This window comes from Schistocerca piceifrons, chromosome 8, assembly GCF_021461385.2.
Source record: "Schistocerca piceifrons isolate TAMUIC-IGC-003096 chromosome 8, iqSchPice1.1, whole genome shotgun sequence".
Lineage (NCBI taxonomy): Eukaryota > Metazoa > Arthropoda > Insecta > Orthoptera > Acrididae > Schistocerca > Schistocerca piceifrons.
In genome coordinates, this window is record NC_060145.1 from 326507428 (window position 1) to 326526144 (window position 18717).

The 18717-nt window shown below is 44.5% G+C and overlaps 1 protein-coding gene across 1 annotated transcript in view; it reads right to left on the reverse strand.

Annotated features, from left to right (window-relative positions):
- Positions 1–18717, reverse strand: part of LOC124711394 (mucin-2-like) — a 224352-nt gene that overhangs the window by 8750 nt on the left and 196885 nt on the right. The window contains exon 3 of the mRNA XM_047241444.1: positions 15825–17222. Within this exon, the coding sequence (XP_047097400.1) occupies positions 15825–17207 (1383 nt within the window). The 5' untranslated portion in view covers positions 17208–17222. The remainder of the gene's footprint in view (positions 1–15824; positions 17223–18717) is intronic.

The following is an 18717-nucleotide window of genomic DNA, read 5'->3' on the forward strand; positions in this document are numbered from 1 at the left end:
ACTTCTGAGGTCATCAGTCGCCTAGAACTTAGAACTAATTAAACCTAACTAACCTAAGGACATCACACACATCCACGCCCGAGGCAGGATTCGAACCTGCGACCGTAGCGGTCTCTCGGCTCCAGACTGTAGCGCCTAAAACCGCACGGCCACTCCGGCCGGCTATATACAAGTATTACACATGCTGAGAAAGGTAGCTTTATGCATTTGTTTGAGGGGAGATAAATATATGTACATAAAAGCGAATCACCACAAAATCTCCTCAATGAACAAATCGAGTTAGCCAGTGTTTCCAATTTAACGTAAAAAAGTTGTAATATTTATATATGCACGTCCATGCCAAATCATTTATTGTGACTTCAATGTATGCCATAATATATCCATAGTTATTATTTGTGTACATCTGGTCTTATCATTTACTTTGGTTCCAATGTATACTATAATATTTACGTGATTGCACTGCAACAACACTTTATAACTAACTGCTTCATTTGTTTATGTTAATTTTAATCATTTCTCTTTCAGTGTGACTCGTAAGTAATGTAATATTATCAGTGTGTAAATTTCTACTATGTACATAACGAAATACCTCTGAGACTTAAAGCCTTTGGCATTGTTACGGTTGTAATGTCGCTATCTTTGTATACATACCTCTATGTGATGAAACTTCTTAGTGTATGAGTGGTGTTTTACATTATGTGCATACATATACTTAAAAAGTGCTCTATATAGTTTTCGCTGCTGCAAGATGATAAGCAGCCGGCACTGGAACATAACGGCGCGAATTCGTCATCGTAAGTAATCGAAACATCTTCCCTTTGATAATTTTTGTACATGAGTTAAAATCGTTGTGAGGCACAATTACAGTTAAAAAGGCATTGTCTCACATCTTGTATTGGTTGTAGGACACCAACACCCCAACGACATTTCGTCTGTTAGGGAAATAAAAGGCGAAATCTAATGTAAAACGTGAACTAGTCGTCTGAAAATGAACCTGTCCGTTTGAAACCGGTAGCAGTGCAGTTTAAATAAATAAATAGCACTGTAAGAAGTGGCTGGTTGCTGCAATCGTCTACGTATGTAAGAGTCAAACTACATTACGTCACCTCGCTCGGTGAAAATACTGAAAGGCAGAAGAAATGCTAGTTACGAATTTAACTTCGAAGTGGCGACCCAAGAAGTAGACTAAAAGGGAAAACTTGGTAAGTGCCTGAGCACTGTTTGCCAGAAACTCCGCTCAGTGGAAGACGAGCAAAATAAGCAAACACGTATCTAGTCTTGTCAGTAGCTATTCGATAGTTTGAGAGATAACGACTCTCAAAGTTTCTTACGTAATTTAGGTGCCACTAAGCGCGCGAGAAACTCAGCCGAGCTGGTGGCACAGTAGCAAGCGTCACGGTTTCTCGCTTTCTGCGTCCCGTGTTCGAAACCTGGTTATTGTTTTTACTTAATTTATATTTTTCATGTATTTACTCATGTCCGCAGAGGACCGGTAGTTGAGGAAAGGATAAAATCATGTTGGATTTGGAGACAAGAAATAGGTGAGTATGACATTGCCATTTCGATGGTAGTGTTATGTACAACGTCGCTAGTTCTAGGACAAGGAACGGCGAGTGCGACTTCAAATTTGTTATGGCCCCTAATCATTTCATTTTAACAACTCTGAACAGGCTAAAAACGTGTTATCTACGTGATACATCAACAACAGACAATTTTCATTGCATTACAACCTGGAAATTTTTTTTTACATGAAACTCAATTTTAAACTTAAATGTAACGGTGAGGTTGTTGTTGATAAGAACTCTCATAGTCAAGCAGCGAGGGTAGATGATGTAGTGTGGAGTCTGAGATTGGTAACAGTAATGAACCCTCAGATTCAGTTCCAATGGAAAATACTGATGTGAATTATGTTTTGGTGACTCAACAGCCCACTACGAATGATTCTCCCGTTGGATACGTTCTTGATCATCACTTAATTCATCAGTATTTGATACTGATGTACTGAAAAAAGATTAGTAAATTGAACGCGAACAGGCACGAATTGAACGGTACAGTCAACAGAAACACGCATGATCTAGACCCAAACACGCTCTAATTAACGGAAATTAAAGACATAATACAGGATGTGACGCGGTATTTATTACCAAATTTTAAAATGGAGTTTCCAGAATCGACAGAGAATTATAATTCCTTTGATTGGCTTAAAAACAACATAAGCTAATGCAATCCGAGATGGCTCGATATCAAACCCAGTTATTTCTGCCCCAAAATGAAGTTGAAAGGGTTTCTGTATCAAATTTAGCTCCCTCGCCGTTTCTCCAAAACCACGCGCAAGAATTCTGAGATGGTACATCTGGAAAAGTAACTATCGATCTCGGTCGCCGTTCTCATCCTACACAGCTAGTTCTATGACCTTGATGAAGTCTATGCAAACACCGAGCGACGTGGAGCAGTGTTCAGAAAATGTGCCCGTACTCGGAAGTACGGCGCCTCAGGTCTTCACTCGGCCTTCCTGCTTGATATTTTGCGCGGTTTCCATACACTGCTTAAGGTAAATACCGAGATGGTTCCTCTGAAATGTACACATTCTATTTCAGTAGCCATCATGCCACAGTCCGAGTTCGTGATCAGTCTCCAATCACCTCGACGTCGACGGAACGTAAAATTCTAACCATCCCTGCTTCCATCATTCCACGTCGATGGAGTTTTAATGCCTGACCTGTGGTCGGAGGTATAGCGAACGTGACAGTAAATTGCCGATTATGTTGTAGTTCTTACAATACGGTTCCCTTAAACAGAGCTGTCCGGTTTTTTGATTCCAATAAAACACTTCAATGTCATGCCTCTATTTCTCTTCTTTTGGATACGGTCGACGCCGTTACGTTCTCTTACACTGATGCGTATCAATGGAAACCGGCCTGTCGAGCAACGATATAACAAAATGCCGGAATTCCATCCCTCAGACTGATTCTGAAAATAGCGACATGTAACAGGCGAAACCTAATTAAAATGTCAGGAATCGTTCACGAATGAAATTTCAACTGCGCTGTGAGATGGGTGCATGGAGGTAGCTGACAAAGGAATTTTACAACAGGACGTATTGAAAACGTACCGGAATTTTTTTCCACTCCGAAAATACATGCAGCCAAACGCACTGTGGGGCTTTTCACAATTAAAACGTCTTCCAGCCATTTTGAGATAAATTGGAAGTCGCGTGAGCGTAACCGAGGTTCAGAAGCATTACAGAAATGAGAATCCGCTCCGTAGACCATTAAAATGGTGACAGAATGACATCCACTTGTAGTAGATTTCAGACTGACATTATATACACTGAACATGTGGATATGCAGTAGATCAGCACTGTAAGGCAATAATAGAAAGCATGTCGCAGAAATGTCATCTACAATCTGTACTTAATGAGAGACTGGTGACTATATGATAAAGTAGTCCAGTAACCGACGTTGCCCTGGTATGTATTTATTACAATCTTCTTTTAATCCATCTCGTCCATTTTCCTCTATCTATGTCCTCCTTCCCCAGTCTGTGTACATCTTCTCATCCTCCTCTCTCTGTCCAAGTGCTCCTCTCCTCTCTCTGTCCATCTGCTGCTTCCCTTCTCTCCGTCCATCACCTCATTCTTCCCTCTATCTCTTCCTCGACCTTCCATCTCCACCTTCACAGTAAGTAAATTCCTCGTCCCCCTCTCCTTTCCATCTCCTCCACCCGCTCCCCCTATTAATCACCTCATCCCATCAATCTGTTTCCATCTCCTCCTCTCTCCTCTCTCTAACCATCTCATCCTCTCCCCATTCTCTGTCCATTTCATTCTCCCCCTTTCTCTGCCCTCCTCCCTGCCATCTGTATCCGCCTATGTCCTCTAAATTAAGACAATATGCATATGCGGCAGTCTTTCAAGCGTCTCATTGTTTATGACGCAGTACCTTCTAAACTGTCTTTCGTACAATGATGTGATTTAGCAGGTACATTCAGTGATAAGTGTGAATACTGTCTAAAAAATGTCTCCTGGATACATTAGTTACAAGGAAGTAGTGGAACAAAACGTTTGGAGGCGATGTGGAACATACTGGGTGGTTATAAAGTGCAAGTATTCAAATGGCTCTAAGCACTATCGGACTGAACATCTGACGTCATCAGTCCCCTATACTTGGAACTACGGCCAGCCGGAGTGGCCGAGCGGTTCTAGGCGCTACAGTCTGGAGCCGCGCGACCGCTTCGGTCGTTGGCTCGAATCCTGCCTCGGGCATGGATGTGTGTGATGTCCTTAGGTTAGTTAGGTTTAAGTAGTCTAAGATCTAGGGGACTGATGACCACAGCAGTTAAGTCCCATAGTGCTCAGAGCCATTTGAATCATTTGATTTAGAACTACGTAAACCGAACTAACCTAAGGACATCACACACATTCAAGCCCGAGGCAGGATTCGGACCTGCGACCGTAGCAGCAGCGCGGTTCCGGACTGAAGAAAGTGCAAGTATTCACAAAGGTTCAGAGTGGGTTGTAATTAAGTATGGCAGCGAAACTTGGTAGATTTGCGAATGCGTTAATGTGAAACCGATTTATGCTAGGAAAAAAACTGGTCCCAGTTTTGGAACCTGGTGCAAATATGGCGCTGTGGATGCAAGAAAGACAAACTGAAATGTTTCCATACGCAACGGATTAGGCACGGGACATGGATAGAAAACGTCAAACAAGAGAAAGGCATAATGCTGATAATTTTATTAACCGTTATGGGTTGTCAAACGACAGGACGGATGTCGTAGCGTCAAACAAACGGTGTACAATGCCAGATTTGGCACCTGGTGGCAAAAATTGCCACTATTTTTTTTTCAGGTTAAATCGGTTCCACATTAATGCGTTAGAATATATGCCAAGTTATACGATAGCTGCAACACTCTCTGCGCCCCCGTAAACAGCTGCATTTTAATTATAACCGTCCATTACATTCGTAAATCAATTTTTATAATATGTATGGATTCTAATGTTGTTTGTTTGTGAGAACGTCTTATTATCATGTACGAAGGACGAACGCTTGTCAGCACGTACTGGAATTCGTTACTGGCAAGATAAGTCATGCAGGAGGATCTTACAGACATAGTATATTTCGACCGTCGCCCATACTCATGTGAGAGGGACATACAAACAAACTTCCTTGGTGATGTAAGCAACTGCCTGGTCGGGATGATATCACAAATTGGTTTCACAGAGAGTACACTCTTGAGGCACTGAGACGCCGAACGAGTTGGCGCAGTGGTTAGCAGACTGAATTAACATTCGGAAGGACGATGGATAAAATTCGTGTCGAGTTATTCACATCTATATTTTCAGTGATTTCCCTAAAGCCCTCCAGGTAAATGCTTTGATGCTTATTTTGAAAGGGTAAGGCCGAGTTTCTTGCCCTATAGTTCAATAATGTGCTCTTGTTTCCCATATATAACGACTCATTGTTGGCGAGACGTTAAATCCTAGTCTTGCTTCCTTCTGTGTTGGTCCCATTCTTATCTTGTATTTATCGCGAAGATCTCGCCTAGTGCAAAATCCCAATCGACAACAAGAAAGCGCAAGTGATTCCTACACTGTCGTGAGGTGCTTCCTAACATTGTTCAAAAATGGCTCTGAGCACTATGGGACTTAACATCTTAGGTCATCAGTCCCCTAGAACTTAGAACTACTTAAACCTAACTAACCTAAGGACATCACACAACACCCAGCCATCACGAGGCAGAGAAAATCCCTGACCCCGCCGGGAATCGAACCCGGGAACCCGGGCGTGGGAAGCGAGAACGCTACCGCACGACCACGAGATGCGGGCTCCTAACATTGTGTCGGATCACCTTTTGCCTGGTGTAGTGCAGGAACTCGACGTGACATGGACACTGCAGAACAAGCGAGCAGTGTCCGCGATATTGCCGACCATAATTGCGGATTGTTGCCGGAGTGGTATTCTGCGCACAAACCGACCTTCAGACGAAGTCCCATAAATGTTCGAAGCCTATCATGTAGGGCGACTTAGGTGGCCAAATCATTCGCTCGAATTCTCCAGAATGTTCTTCAAACACATCGCGAGCAATTGTGATCCGGTGAAGTTCATAAATGGCTGTAAATGGCCTCCAAGTAGCCTCGCATAACCATTTCCAATCAATGATCGGTTTAGTTGGGTCAGACGACCCATTCCATTCCGTGTAAACACAGCCTACATCAGTATGGAGCCGTCACCAGCTTGCACAGTGTCTTGTTGACAACTTGGGTCTATGACTTCGTTGGGTCTGTGCCACACTCGCAACCAACCACCTGCTCGTACCACCTAAAATCTGACCAAGTCTCGGTTTACCAGTCGTCTAGGGTCCAAATAATATAGTCGCGTCTCAGGAGAGCAACTGCAGTCGATGACGTACTGTTCGCAAAGGAACTTGCTCTTTAAAGCCGAATTACGCCACACTGTCTTAACTGATACATTCATCGTGCATCTAATATTGATTTCTGTGGTTATTTAATGCATTGTTGTTTGTCTGTTACCACTGACTACGCAAAAGCCACTGCTCTCGGTCGTTAAGTGAAGGATGTCGTCCACTGCGTTGTCCGTGATGATGGGTAATGCCCGTAATCTGATATTCTCGACACACTCTTGACGCTCTAAATCTCTGAAAATTGAATTCCCTGACGATTTCCTAAATGGAATGCGCCACGCATCTAGCACGAGCAAACATTCCGATTCGAAGTCTGTTAATTCCCATCGTGCGGCCTTGATCACGTAGAATATCTTTTCGTTCGATTCACCTGAGTAGAAATGTGAGCTTCACCAAAGCGTGCCCTTTTATATCTCCTGTACGCGATAACACCACCATCGGTGTATGTGTATATCGCTATCCCACGACTTTTGTCTCCTCAGAGTAGGACAAAATCTCTAGTTGATGTGATGAATGGCAGCTAGCTCTAAGTATAGAATAAAGTAACTTAATTCCGATGACTAGGAAAAACAGTCCCTGAACGTTTCAACACAATGATAGTGGCTGGCTGTTTGACTCAGTCACGTCAATTAAATGCGTGGATGAAACGTTGAAAAGGTGTATGCAATTCAACAAATACTTGAGATTGGTATCAGGGAAGTAAATGATCGATTCATTGGGAGACCGCTAGAAAAGTGTAGCTCATCTGCAAAAGTGCCCACGTGTGGATCACTAGTACAACCCATTATAGAGCACGGCTCAAGTGTTTGGGATCCTCACAAAATCGGACTAAATAAAGATATCGTAACAGTCAGAGGCGTCTGCTACGTTTGTTAGCGGTAGGTTCTGTCAACACGTGACTATTATGGGTATTATCAGTGAACTCAAAGGGAAATCCCTGGAAGCATTTCGTTATCGCCTTAGGCATGATAATGAGTTTTTAGTGTTTCCAAATTTTTGTCGTCCCCTTGTATATACCCATGTGTCACGGACTTTCTGGAGGGTGGACGTTGCCATATTGTACCCATCATCAAAATACGCTCCCAGTAATTGGTGCGTAGGTATATGTACACACTGAGTAAATAGCACGACCAACTGTGAACCGTATGTGTTACGTTTCTGACGTGTTGAGACGAATGGCTATGCCTTGTCTCAGAGACATCGTTATCTTTCAACAAGGTAGTGCAAGACCGTGCTATGCTTGTGCCATGCTGACCTGCATACGGTGTTCGACTAGTATCTTGATCAGTAGTTTCTCTAGTACCATTCGTCACGAACTACTGTTGATGAACCTTGGCAGAGAGCTGGATCAGCAATCGAATGACGTACCCTTTACTTCGTCTTGATGTACAGTGGACTAAGATCCATTGTTGTCACAAGCCGTGGCCACTCATGTATTTTGCCTACTGTATCGCATACTTCGAACTTTCATTATTTACTGTCATTCTTCGTATTGAAACATTAACGGCTAGCAATGTAATTTACAACTAAGGACACAACCAGCATCTATATATTTTTTTGTTTTATTTCTTGCAAAACGTTTTCCTCTCTCCGCTTCAAGCTTACAGAGAAGGAGCTGCCTGTAAACTATTGGTCCACTGAATCAGGGACACCTAATTCCTACTGCTTCTTTTCGTTTTGTCAGCACAGGACCAAATTAATTTCCAGTATTGTTTCATTCTGATACTTTGTTCCCTTCTTTGCGCTTCGTCCCATGCAGATTTTGCGCTGGGTATAATTCTGGGGAGCGACCGTAACGGTCGCGCGGTTCCAGACTGTAGCGCCTAGAACCGCTCGGCCACCCAGGCCGGCCAGCCTGAATATTTTAATTTGAAGTCACCCTGTTGTAAATCTCTGTTTCTCGTTTTGCCATTTCTTCCATATACCTTCTTACCTCCTGGATGCAGCATACTTTGGTTCTTCTACTGACAAAATTGTATTATCTGATGTGTCATATTCTCCATGTCCATACTAACGATGTGTCCAAGGAACATGGTCTTTGTTTTCTTGATGATACCCGAGATTTCCTCTGCGAGAGTACACAGATCTTTGTTAGATCGCGTTTCTTATTAGCTAGCTCCTGTTCTTCGAGGTCCCAATATCCACCTTTGGTTCCATAAGCTCTAACCTTTTAAGTCATACTGTTCTTGCAAGGCGCAGACTTTTAGGAGGCTGTTATAAGCCTTCAGGGTGGGTCATTGTCTGGTAATATCTCAGATTTACAGTTATCGAAATATTCTTTTTATTGTAGATATTGTCATTTCACTTGCTGCTCCTAGTGCTTCTCTTTCTGTCAGCCCAATTTCCGTCTACTACATCAGGTTTTTAAACATCTCTGTCTTTCGAATTTTTTCCCTTCTATTGTCATCCACCAGCGAGATGCCTTCATGTTCTTCATATTCTGTGCATTCTCTCGACGTTTTCTGCAGACCTGCTGTAGCGCAACCACTATTTTTTGGGCCCTGTTATGAAACTAGTACCTTCGCCACAGCAGTTGTGAGAAGCCTTCGAATCCGGTAGAGCCAAAACACTCTCATGGCAGATGCTGCAACCGGCCTTTTTACACACTGCGAGCCGAGCAGGGTAGAGAATTGGAATTCCGATAACACAGCAAGAGGGCAAGGCTACAGCAGGACCGGCTGGTCGGTTTCCTCATCCTCGAGTGACAGACGTGTTACGCCGTACGTGGTTAGAAACAGTCCATTGCAACAACAACTGAGCACCTAACCTGTATAAGTACGCACCAGTTCTAACAGTGGGTGTTACAGTCAGGTAGCACCAGTCACGAGAAGCGTACTAGGCCATGCGATGGGGCCGTATGGTTCTGCATGCAGCCATCGATGGTTTGGGCCTTCACCACCAACGACCCTACTGCAGGCTCTGAGTCCGCCTTCTTGCAGTTGGCGCCATCACACAGATGAGTCATTTCCGATTCCATTTGACCACAGCAGACATCTGCCCTGGAGGGCAGCAGTTCCAGACCAGCGGTCCTAGAAAGCCGTTTCTCTCCTAGGCCTTTATCGATGTCCTGCTTAGTTATTTAGCTAGCTACATCTTCCATAGACAATTTGAACGAGTCCACTATCGAAATATTACGGAACGAGTCACTTTACAGAACATGTATACATGTTTACTGATAATATTAATGTGCAAATTATTATTTTTAGTCGCAACTATTCAACTACCCTTACTTCTTTACCATTTTTTTTTTTTTCTCACTATTCCTCAGTGGAATAGGTGCAGTGTACGAGAAACGATTTTAAATTAGATTTAAATTTTGTTACGCTACCTGTTGGCCGTTTTATATTATTGGACAAATGTTCAAAAAATATCCGAAACCAACCATCAGCTCTTACTAACTGCAATCGGGACTCATCTAACCCGTCCACGTCTTTCCAGTCGTCTATGGTCTAACTGATATGGTCACAAGCAGAGATGAAGCGCCGCCCGCGGTGGTCAAGCGGTTCCAGGCGCTCAGTCCGGAACCGCGCGACTGCTACGGTCGCAGGTTCGAATCCTGCCTCGGGCATGGATGTGTGTGATGTCCTTAGGTTAGTTAGTTTCAAGTAGTTCTAAGTTCTAGGGGACTGATGACCACAGCAGTTAAGTCCCATAGTGCTCAGAGCCATTTGAACCATTTTTAGAGGTGAAGCGCTGCAGGCAACGTCGTGCTGTTAGCAAAGGCATTCGTGTAAATTGGCTGCTGCAATACTGCCATAGACCATTGCTCTAACGGATACTTTCACCGTACGTCCAACATCGATTTCTGCAGTTACTTACCCAGTATTACCTGTCTATTAGCACTGACAATTCTAGGCGAACACCGCTGCTCTCGCCCGTTAGGTGAAGGCCGCCTACCTTTGCATTGTACGTGCTAAGAGATATGCCTGAAATTTGGTATTCTCGAAACACTCTTGACACCATGGATCTCCGAAGATTTAATTTCCATGGAAAGTCCCATGAGTCTAGCTCCAACTACCATTCCTCATTCAGAGTCTGTTAACTCCCATCGTGCGACCGTAATCACGTCCGACACCTGAGTATAAATTTCAGCTCTAGCAGTGCTCTGCTCTTTTACAACTTGTGCTCGCGACACTACCTCCATGTGCACATCGCTATCTCAAGAGGTTTGTTACCTCAGTGCAGATGTAGGCTGGTGCAGCAACTAACCCTCCTAAGCCGTTGCGGGCATCCCGGTGCCAAGAGACTTATCTCGCAAGGGTGAGCTCCGCTTCTGTAGGCAGAAATCCTGTGCGATAATTACAGCGGACTTATGCGGTGCTGCTACGCCTTGTCGCAAGCAGGCGCGCCATGCATAGCCGCTGCACATGCTGGTGCGCGGCTCGGAGCGCCAGCATTCCTCTGGGCTCTGACGTCAAATGTCGCCTCTAGCCGCCCCCTGGCCACAGTGGTCATCCACGTGCTGCTCTCACCACTGCCCAAAAGGGATAGTCATCTTAGCAAAGCTGCTGCGAGTTTCGTACAAGAGTATGAATAAAGTGTCCGACTAATGATGCTGTTTTCATGCGTTATCAACAGCCAACATCCTGACAACGGACCACCACTGCCACCATAGAGGCATTCTACTCCGGGCTCCTATGCCGCTTGTCTCTTAGTAGGATAATTTGATTAACCTCCTTTTGTAATCGTTCCGATAATATCACTTTGTCCGTGGAAGCCAGATAATCAATAAGTATTCCTACTTTCTTGTATTCCAGTATTATATCCACTCCTGTGGTTTCTCATTACCACTCCTTTATCACCTTACCGAGAATACTGTTAAAAAAAGTAGGAACGAAGATTAGGATATAACATACCGTCAGCATTGAGATTATTAGGGACGGAACACCACCTCGTATTGTTTCGAGGATGGTGAAGGAAATCGTGCGTGTCGTTTCAAAAGAACCATCTCCTGTAAATCGCTTAGTACTTTAAGACAAATTTTGATACTTTTTCCGAAGTAATTCTACGTGTATATTGTAAATAACTGTATTCTACGGTGGTATGATTTACGTAAGGTGTAATGTTTGTCTAAGGGTAAGCATATGATAAGGAGCTAGAGTTACTGGTTTGTTTCATATTTCAACATATATTGTTGTACTTACTTTTTCCTTTATGATTTATGACAACTATAGTTGTGTACTCTTATCCCCATCCTCAGGCCAACCTCAACATACGCTTGTCACTAGCTGATTCACTCTAGTTCCTGCATGATGTCTGCACTTGTTGACAGGCTTCTTTATAACATTTTTGCACAGGCATTATGAACCACAAATAGGCATTTGCGAGTTCTTATTGCATTAACGGACACATTATTGAATTACTTATTGTTCTTGTAATTTTGTAGGATCATAGCAATATTCTGCGTGAATCTCATTATTTGTAGTCCCAAATAGTTCCTTTGTTATAAACATGTACCATTTTTACCTTCAAAATCGGAATTTTTTTAAACTTTTCGTCCTTAGTTTGAATATTCCTACCTGACTTCTACTTAGTTGCGGTATATATTTTTGCTTAGCTTTTTGAAGAAGGGCACTGCATGTTTGAAACCGCGTAAAAAATTAAATTTCTTTTATGAAAGTGGCTCTTGATTATTTCGTTATATCTATATATACAGGGTGAGTCACCTAACGTTACCGCTGGATATATTTCGTAAACCACATCAAATACTGACGAACCGATTCCACAGACCGAACGTGAGGAGAGGGGCTGGTGTAATTGTTTAATACAAACCATACAAAAATGCTCGGAGGTACGTTTTTTAACACAAACCTAAGTTTTTTTAAATGGAACCACGTTAGTTTTGTTAGCACATCTGAACATATAAACATATAACTTTGTGATTCAGTATGACGTTCACGCGCATTCTGCTGTGTTGGCGAAGTATTTGCTTCGGTAGTTTAAGCGAAAAGTTTTCGAACAGCGCCTTATAGCCGGGGCTTGGCTCGAAATAATTACCATCTTTTTCCAAAGTTGGACGATTTCTTGCATAAAAAACTATACTGCAGTGACAGTGAATTGAAAGTGGAGATTAGTGACTGGTTCGACATCTTAGTGGCTACTGAATATCCAGAAGACATGTGAAACCCAGTGGAGTTCTAAGATAAATGTTTAAATTTGAACTGCGGCTACATAGAGAAGCAGCTATCAAGATGCAGACTTGCATCAGAAGACAGTGTGAAAACCTTAAGGCATCCAGAACACAGGCACATATCAGGTTACGATGTAAACCATGCTATAGACGAGAATACAGAAAATAAGATTAAGAAAATAAATCAATAAGCGGTGTGATAAATAAAACATTCTAAAGCAAGATAAGGAAGATAACAAAAGTATTAGGTCTACAACTCTGCTTCCGCCGTTTTGCAATAGATGGCAGTAGCGGCAATTGGTGGTGCAGGTGATGGCCATACAATAAGTTTAGACATTTGAAAACATAACGCCATTAAAATATTAGCCGATTTGTGATTGTATCAGAAAGCTATTCTAGATTGAATACGTCAGCTTACGTGCCCTGATATCGTCATTTACGGGAAGTTTTAGTTTTCTGTTTTAATATGAAGATATCTGCGGCTGAGGCTCATAAAATCCTGGGTAAGACTCAAGTTGCGCGAATTACAAGCGAAAAAACCTGCAGACATTTCCTTCACGGCTTCGAGAGTGGTGGTCTTGACGTGAAGACGGACGTGGCGGTGGAAAAGAGAAGGTTTTCGATGCTACTGAAACCGACGGAAAAAATCGGAGTGAATGCTTACCGGAAACAATTGATGCGTTTGAGCCGAGCGGTGAAAGACATGCGGCCACATACTGCATCAGATATGAGAAGATGATTTTGTGGAATTACAGTGCTCGACAATGTGTTGCAAAATCCGTCGAAAGACACTTGGAAACGTTGAAATTGGGAGTCCTACCTTACCCACCATATTCTCCAGGTAATGCCCCCCCCCTCCCCCCGACTAGCACCTTTTTAGATTAACGGCACACGGTCTCGCTGACCAGCACTTCCGGCCACATGAACAAGTGTAAAATTTGATCGACTCATGTATCTTCTAAAAAGACACGCGGTTCTTTCCCCGCGGGATTTAATGTTGCCTGTAAGATGGGAGAAAGTAGTGGGTAGCGATAGGAAGTATTTTGAATAGTGAAGTTTTTGCACGTTTTTCGAAATAGTCTCAAACTTCGAGAAAAAACGGCGAAGGCAAAGTTGTAGACCTAATAAGAATACTAACATTTTACAAACCTGTCGCTACATATGTACTGCTGTATGTGAGACACGGATCCGTAAAGGAAAGTGATAAAAGTAATTTACAGGCAGAAGAAATAAGATTTCTCAGGAACGTTAAAGGTGCTACCACTGACGACCATATAATAAACGTGTATTTTAGAAATCAGGAACTCATAAGAGCAATGAAAATATTGAAGGAAATAAAACATTATTGAAAAATCACACCCAAAGGATGAGTCTAGAGAGGATACCACGAATGCTAGGTCATGCCTTGTCAGCAGAGATAAACGAGGGACATAGGAAGACGCAGATACAGATGGCAGTAAATAGTAAAGACCGAAAAGGCACGGGAGGCTAAACTTTGAAATAGGGAAGTAGAAGAAAATCTGTGGATAGAGAAGCACTCCAATTTCGTTAATGACATTGTGCTCTATGTAGATACCGTTCTTGATTCGAAGAACGTCAATATGTCGATTCGAAATGCGTGCGTAACGAAGAACAAAATTACACTTTTGGAATCTGTTTATTTGGTTGCCTTCTTGCTGTCATAAAGTTAATTTAATGGGATAATATGGAGCACACAATTCGCTTACAGGTTCTTGCACGCCTACCGCCTCGTGATTGCTCTCTTCAACTACGCCACGACGCGAAAACGAATCGAAACCTGCGGAAATACCCTCTCCACTGATGTCTTTGTTTTATTTTTGTACCGTCGTCTTCTGGAACAGAGAAGACATTTATGAATAATACCGTACGCTGTAAAACAAATTTGTTTCAACATCGTGCAACTCCGAGGGTTCTTGACCGGTTACTTTAAAATTGTGACACAACATTGGAAGATAATACGATATATATATATATATATGGATGTCTATGTGTGCATGAGTGTGTGTGTGTGTGTGTAAATTTTTTAGATTTTTGTAACAACGTTTCCCTATTATCAAATTTATATACATTTATGTATTACGTACATAAAAAATAGGTAAATAAAAACAGGCCCGTATACCGATGGATACAGATTGAAACTGTGTGCCGGGCCGAGACTCGAACTCGGGACCTTTGCCTTTCGCTGTTCTGTCTGAGGTACCCAAGCACGACTCACGCGCAGTCCTCACACCTTCACTTCTGACAGTACCTCGTCTCCTACAATTTGCCATTTGGGACATACACTTTTCTACACAAGCACAAACTTGGATGCTTGTTTCTTCGAAATCTCAAATCTCCAAAGATTCTTCATGCATTGCTGTAAAATTTTGACTCAACGTTGCATTCGAGTACTCAAGTGTTTTTATATCCCCACTGGCATAACACCGGTTATGTATGTAATTCGTATGTAATAAAAGCGGGAAACGTTATAAAAATGTAAATATTGGTTTGCTCAGAATCGTTAATCTCCTAATGTTCTCGACCGAGTGCATTGAAATTTTGACAAAACGCTGAATTTCTGACACGGACGTGTTTCAGGTACTGCGTTCTTTAATATTTGTATGTATCTAATTAGTACGATTAATAAATAGTGAACGTTCTTAGCAAACAGCGAAATTGTGCTTATGGCTTATTGGCTTATGATCAGAATACTATTGCAGGATTTGGATTATCAGTAAGTGCAAACAATGCTTAAGGTCAGAGAGGGGAACGGGAGATGGAAAGAGGGATGGGAGGAAATGCACATAGGAAACGCGAAGGAGGAGATGGACAGAAACAGGGGGCAGCAGGAGATGTACAGAGGCTGGGGGAAGAAGATGGACAGGGGGAGGAGGTAGGACGTGGTGGACGTAGAGAAGGGGGAACAGAGAGGGCAAGATGAAGTGGAAAGAAAGAGGGGCAAGGAGTAAATGGACAAAGAAGGTTGTAGAGTTGATGGACAGAGAGAGGGGGAAGTAGGAGGAGACGGACAAAGAAATGGGGAAGGGGATACGGACAGAGACAGGGGGACAAGGAGATTACGACGTGTATCCAGTGCCCACGCTTATTAGAAACCCGCGCTTTCTCTTTTCTTCCTTTTCCATTTAAGCAGACTGAGCCACAACTACCACTGAATAGAAATGTTGGGGGAAACAACCTTTCGTTCAATAGTGAATTATCTTGGTTTTTCCACCGTTTCTAGTGAAGTAGAGTTGCGCGCTCTGATACGTACACTGGCGGCACTTATGAAGGAGCTGTCCCCCTCTATGGGCTGGGCGGGCAACACCTTCCTCCTACTCGACGCCGCCTGGGGCTTCTTGCAGAGGAAGCTGTGGAAGGCGTGGCTGCAGCTGTCCGCCTCTGACCAGGAGGACGACTTGGGTGGCGCGACCACTGCAGGTTCTGGGGCTGCAGCCAGTGGCTCCAGTGCCCGTGGAGAGGGACGCGGGGTCGTCGGCCTCTGCGTAGTGGTAGTAGTCGTAGTAGTAGTAGTAGTGGTAGTGGTTGTAGCAGCAGAAGGCTTCCCTGTGATGTGAAACCGCTGGGGCGCTGCGACTTTCTCTGGGCTGACGAAGGTCGCATCGACGCTGGAGCTGGCGCTGTGGTCGGCGCCGCAGGTGCAGCCGGGTGGATGGTTGGGCAGTATGGCAAGTCTGGCAGACTCGAAGGTCGCCGATGGCTGTGGTGACGGTTCGGCGAAGACGCTACTGGGCGAAGGAGTGGTGGTTGTTGAACTCGTTGTGGTGTGCGAGGAGCAGTTGGTAGGGTCGTGAATGGCAGGTGCAGGTCTTCGCTCCTCGAAAGAAGGGTAAGAGGTTCTCTCTGGAGAAGGTGGTGGCACTCGGCTGAGTGACGACGATAAAGCCGATGGAGAAGCTACTTTAAGAGTCGTCTCTGAAGTACAGTTGTGGTCGCTAGTTTCTTTCTTGATATCATTTGGAAGGGAAAATTTCTGAGGAGTATACAGTTGGCGGAACGATACTACTGACGGAGCTGGTTTACTGTCTTTGATTACTGCAGGTGGGGACGTAAGTCGCGGTCGGACTTCCAGTGTAGCGTGAGATGTGCAGTTCAGATGCTGGGATGGTAACGCATTTTCAGACGGTGGCCTGAGTCTAGACGGCTGCAGGAAAGTCGCCTGGAACTGGGGGTTCGGCGGAAGGGGAGGCGACGTCGACGTAGGCGGCAGCGTTCTCGGTAAGGGTTCGGGCAGCAAGCGAGACGGCAGCTGGAACGTCGCCGCTGGAGCTGGAGGTGGAGCAGGCGCCGGTGCCGCCCCCGGCCTGCGACGCCGGCCGGGACGGCCGCAGAGGAAGGAGTGGAAGGAGTGACTGCACTGCTCGGCGGTCTCGTCGTCCGCCGCCCGCGGGGGCAGCAGCAGAGAGCCGTCCGGCGCCGCCGCCGCCGCCAGCGCCACGTCTGCCTGGGAAGACGCCTGCGGCTCCTCCGCCTGCGGCGGCAGGTAGCCCTGCGGGGGCAGGTAGGACCGGCGGACGTCGATGTCGGGGTCATCGTCCAGAGGCAGCAGCTGCGGCGCTGCAGAGGCTGCGGCGACCGCCAGCACCAGCAGCGGTAGTGAAAGCGGCGGGCGGAGGTGGCGCCCGTGGTCCGCCATGTTCCTAACCTGAAACTGGTGACACAAAAGATCTTTAGTCACGGTTGTTTGTTACGGGGTGTTTCAACATGAATGTATAGGTTTTAAGCCATTGTAGCATATATTAAACTACAGGCCATTAAAATTGCTACACCACGAAGATCACGTGCTACAGACGCGAAATTTAACCGACAGGAAGAAGGTGCTGTAATATGCGAATGATTAGCTTTTCAGACCATTCTCAGCTGGCGACACCTACAACGTGCTGATATGAGGAAAATTTGCTACCGATTTTTCATACACAAACAGCAGTCGACCAGCGTTGCCTGGTGAAACGTTCTTGTGATGCCTCGTGTAAGGAGGAGAAATGGGTACCATCACGTTTCCGTCTATGATAAAGGTCGGATTGTAGCCTATCGCGATTGCAGTTTATCGTTCAGGAGGGTAATACGGAACGCCGTGCTGGATCCCAACGGCCTCGTATCACTAGCAGTCGAGATGACAGGTATCTTATCCGCATGGCTGTAACGGATCGTGCAGCCACGTCTCGATCCCTGAGTCAACAGATGGGGACGTTTGCAAGAGAACAACCATCTCCACGAACAGTTCGACGACGTTTCCAGCAGCATGAACTATCAGCTCTGAGACCATGGCAGCAGTTACCCTTGACGCTGCATCACAGACAGGAGCGCCTGCGATGGTGTACTCAACGACGAATGGCAAAACGTCATTTTTTCGGATGAATGCAGGTTCTGTTTAAAGCATCATGATGGTCGCATCCGTGTTTGGCGACACCGCGCGAACGCACATTGGACGCGTGTATTCGTCATCGCCATATTGGCGTATCACCTGGCGTGATGGTATGGTTACACGTCTCGGTCACCTCTTGTTCGCATTGACGGCACTTTGAACAGTGGACGTTACATTTCAGATGCGTTACGACCCGTGGCTCTACCCTTCATTCCATCTCTGCGGAACCCAACATTTCAGCAGGATAATATACGACCGCATGTTGTCTAACATTCTGCGTGGTCTTTGTTTGTTCTAAGTCGTGTCTCCCTTCCGCTTTCGCGCAACGGCACTCTGGGCGTGTTTTTTAGGGAATTGACTAGTTTGAACCAGGCACCTGTTGCTGGTAAGGAGACGCCAGACCACACATGTCATGTAGAGTTCAGATGAGTTCAGTGAGACTAGCGATGATATAACCAAATACTTAATGATTTCAGCGTCAGCTCCACTGCACTCCCTGTAAAAGAATGTTAATCCTAACTAAATTTAGTGGAAGAGGTTCTAGGCTTTCCTATTTTTAGTTATCTGGTAAAATAACGTCGAAAAAGCAGTTAAGTTTACCATTGGAAATTTTATTCTACTCACAAAACATTGTTTATAAATTGCACTATTGATAAAAGGAAGTGTTTTAATACAGGATGTTAAAAACCAACTGCGTTCAACAAAAATGTGAACGAATATTCTCTGAATGGGTTTCCCAGTTCTACAATGGATCAAAGGAATACCTATGCCACATCACATC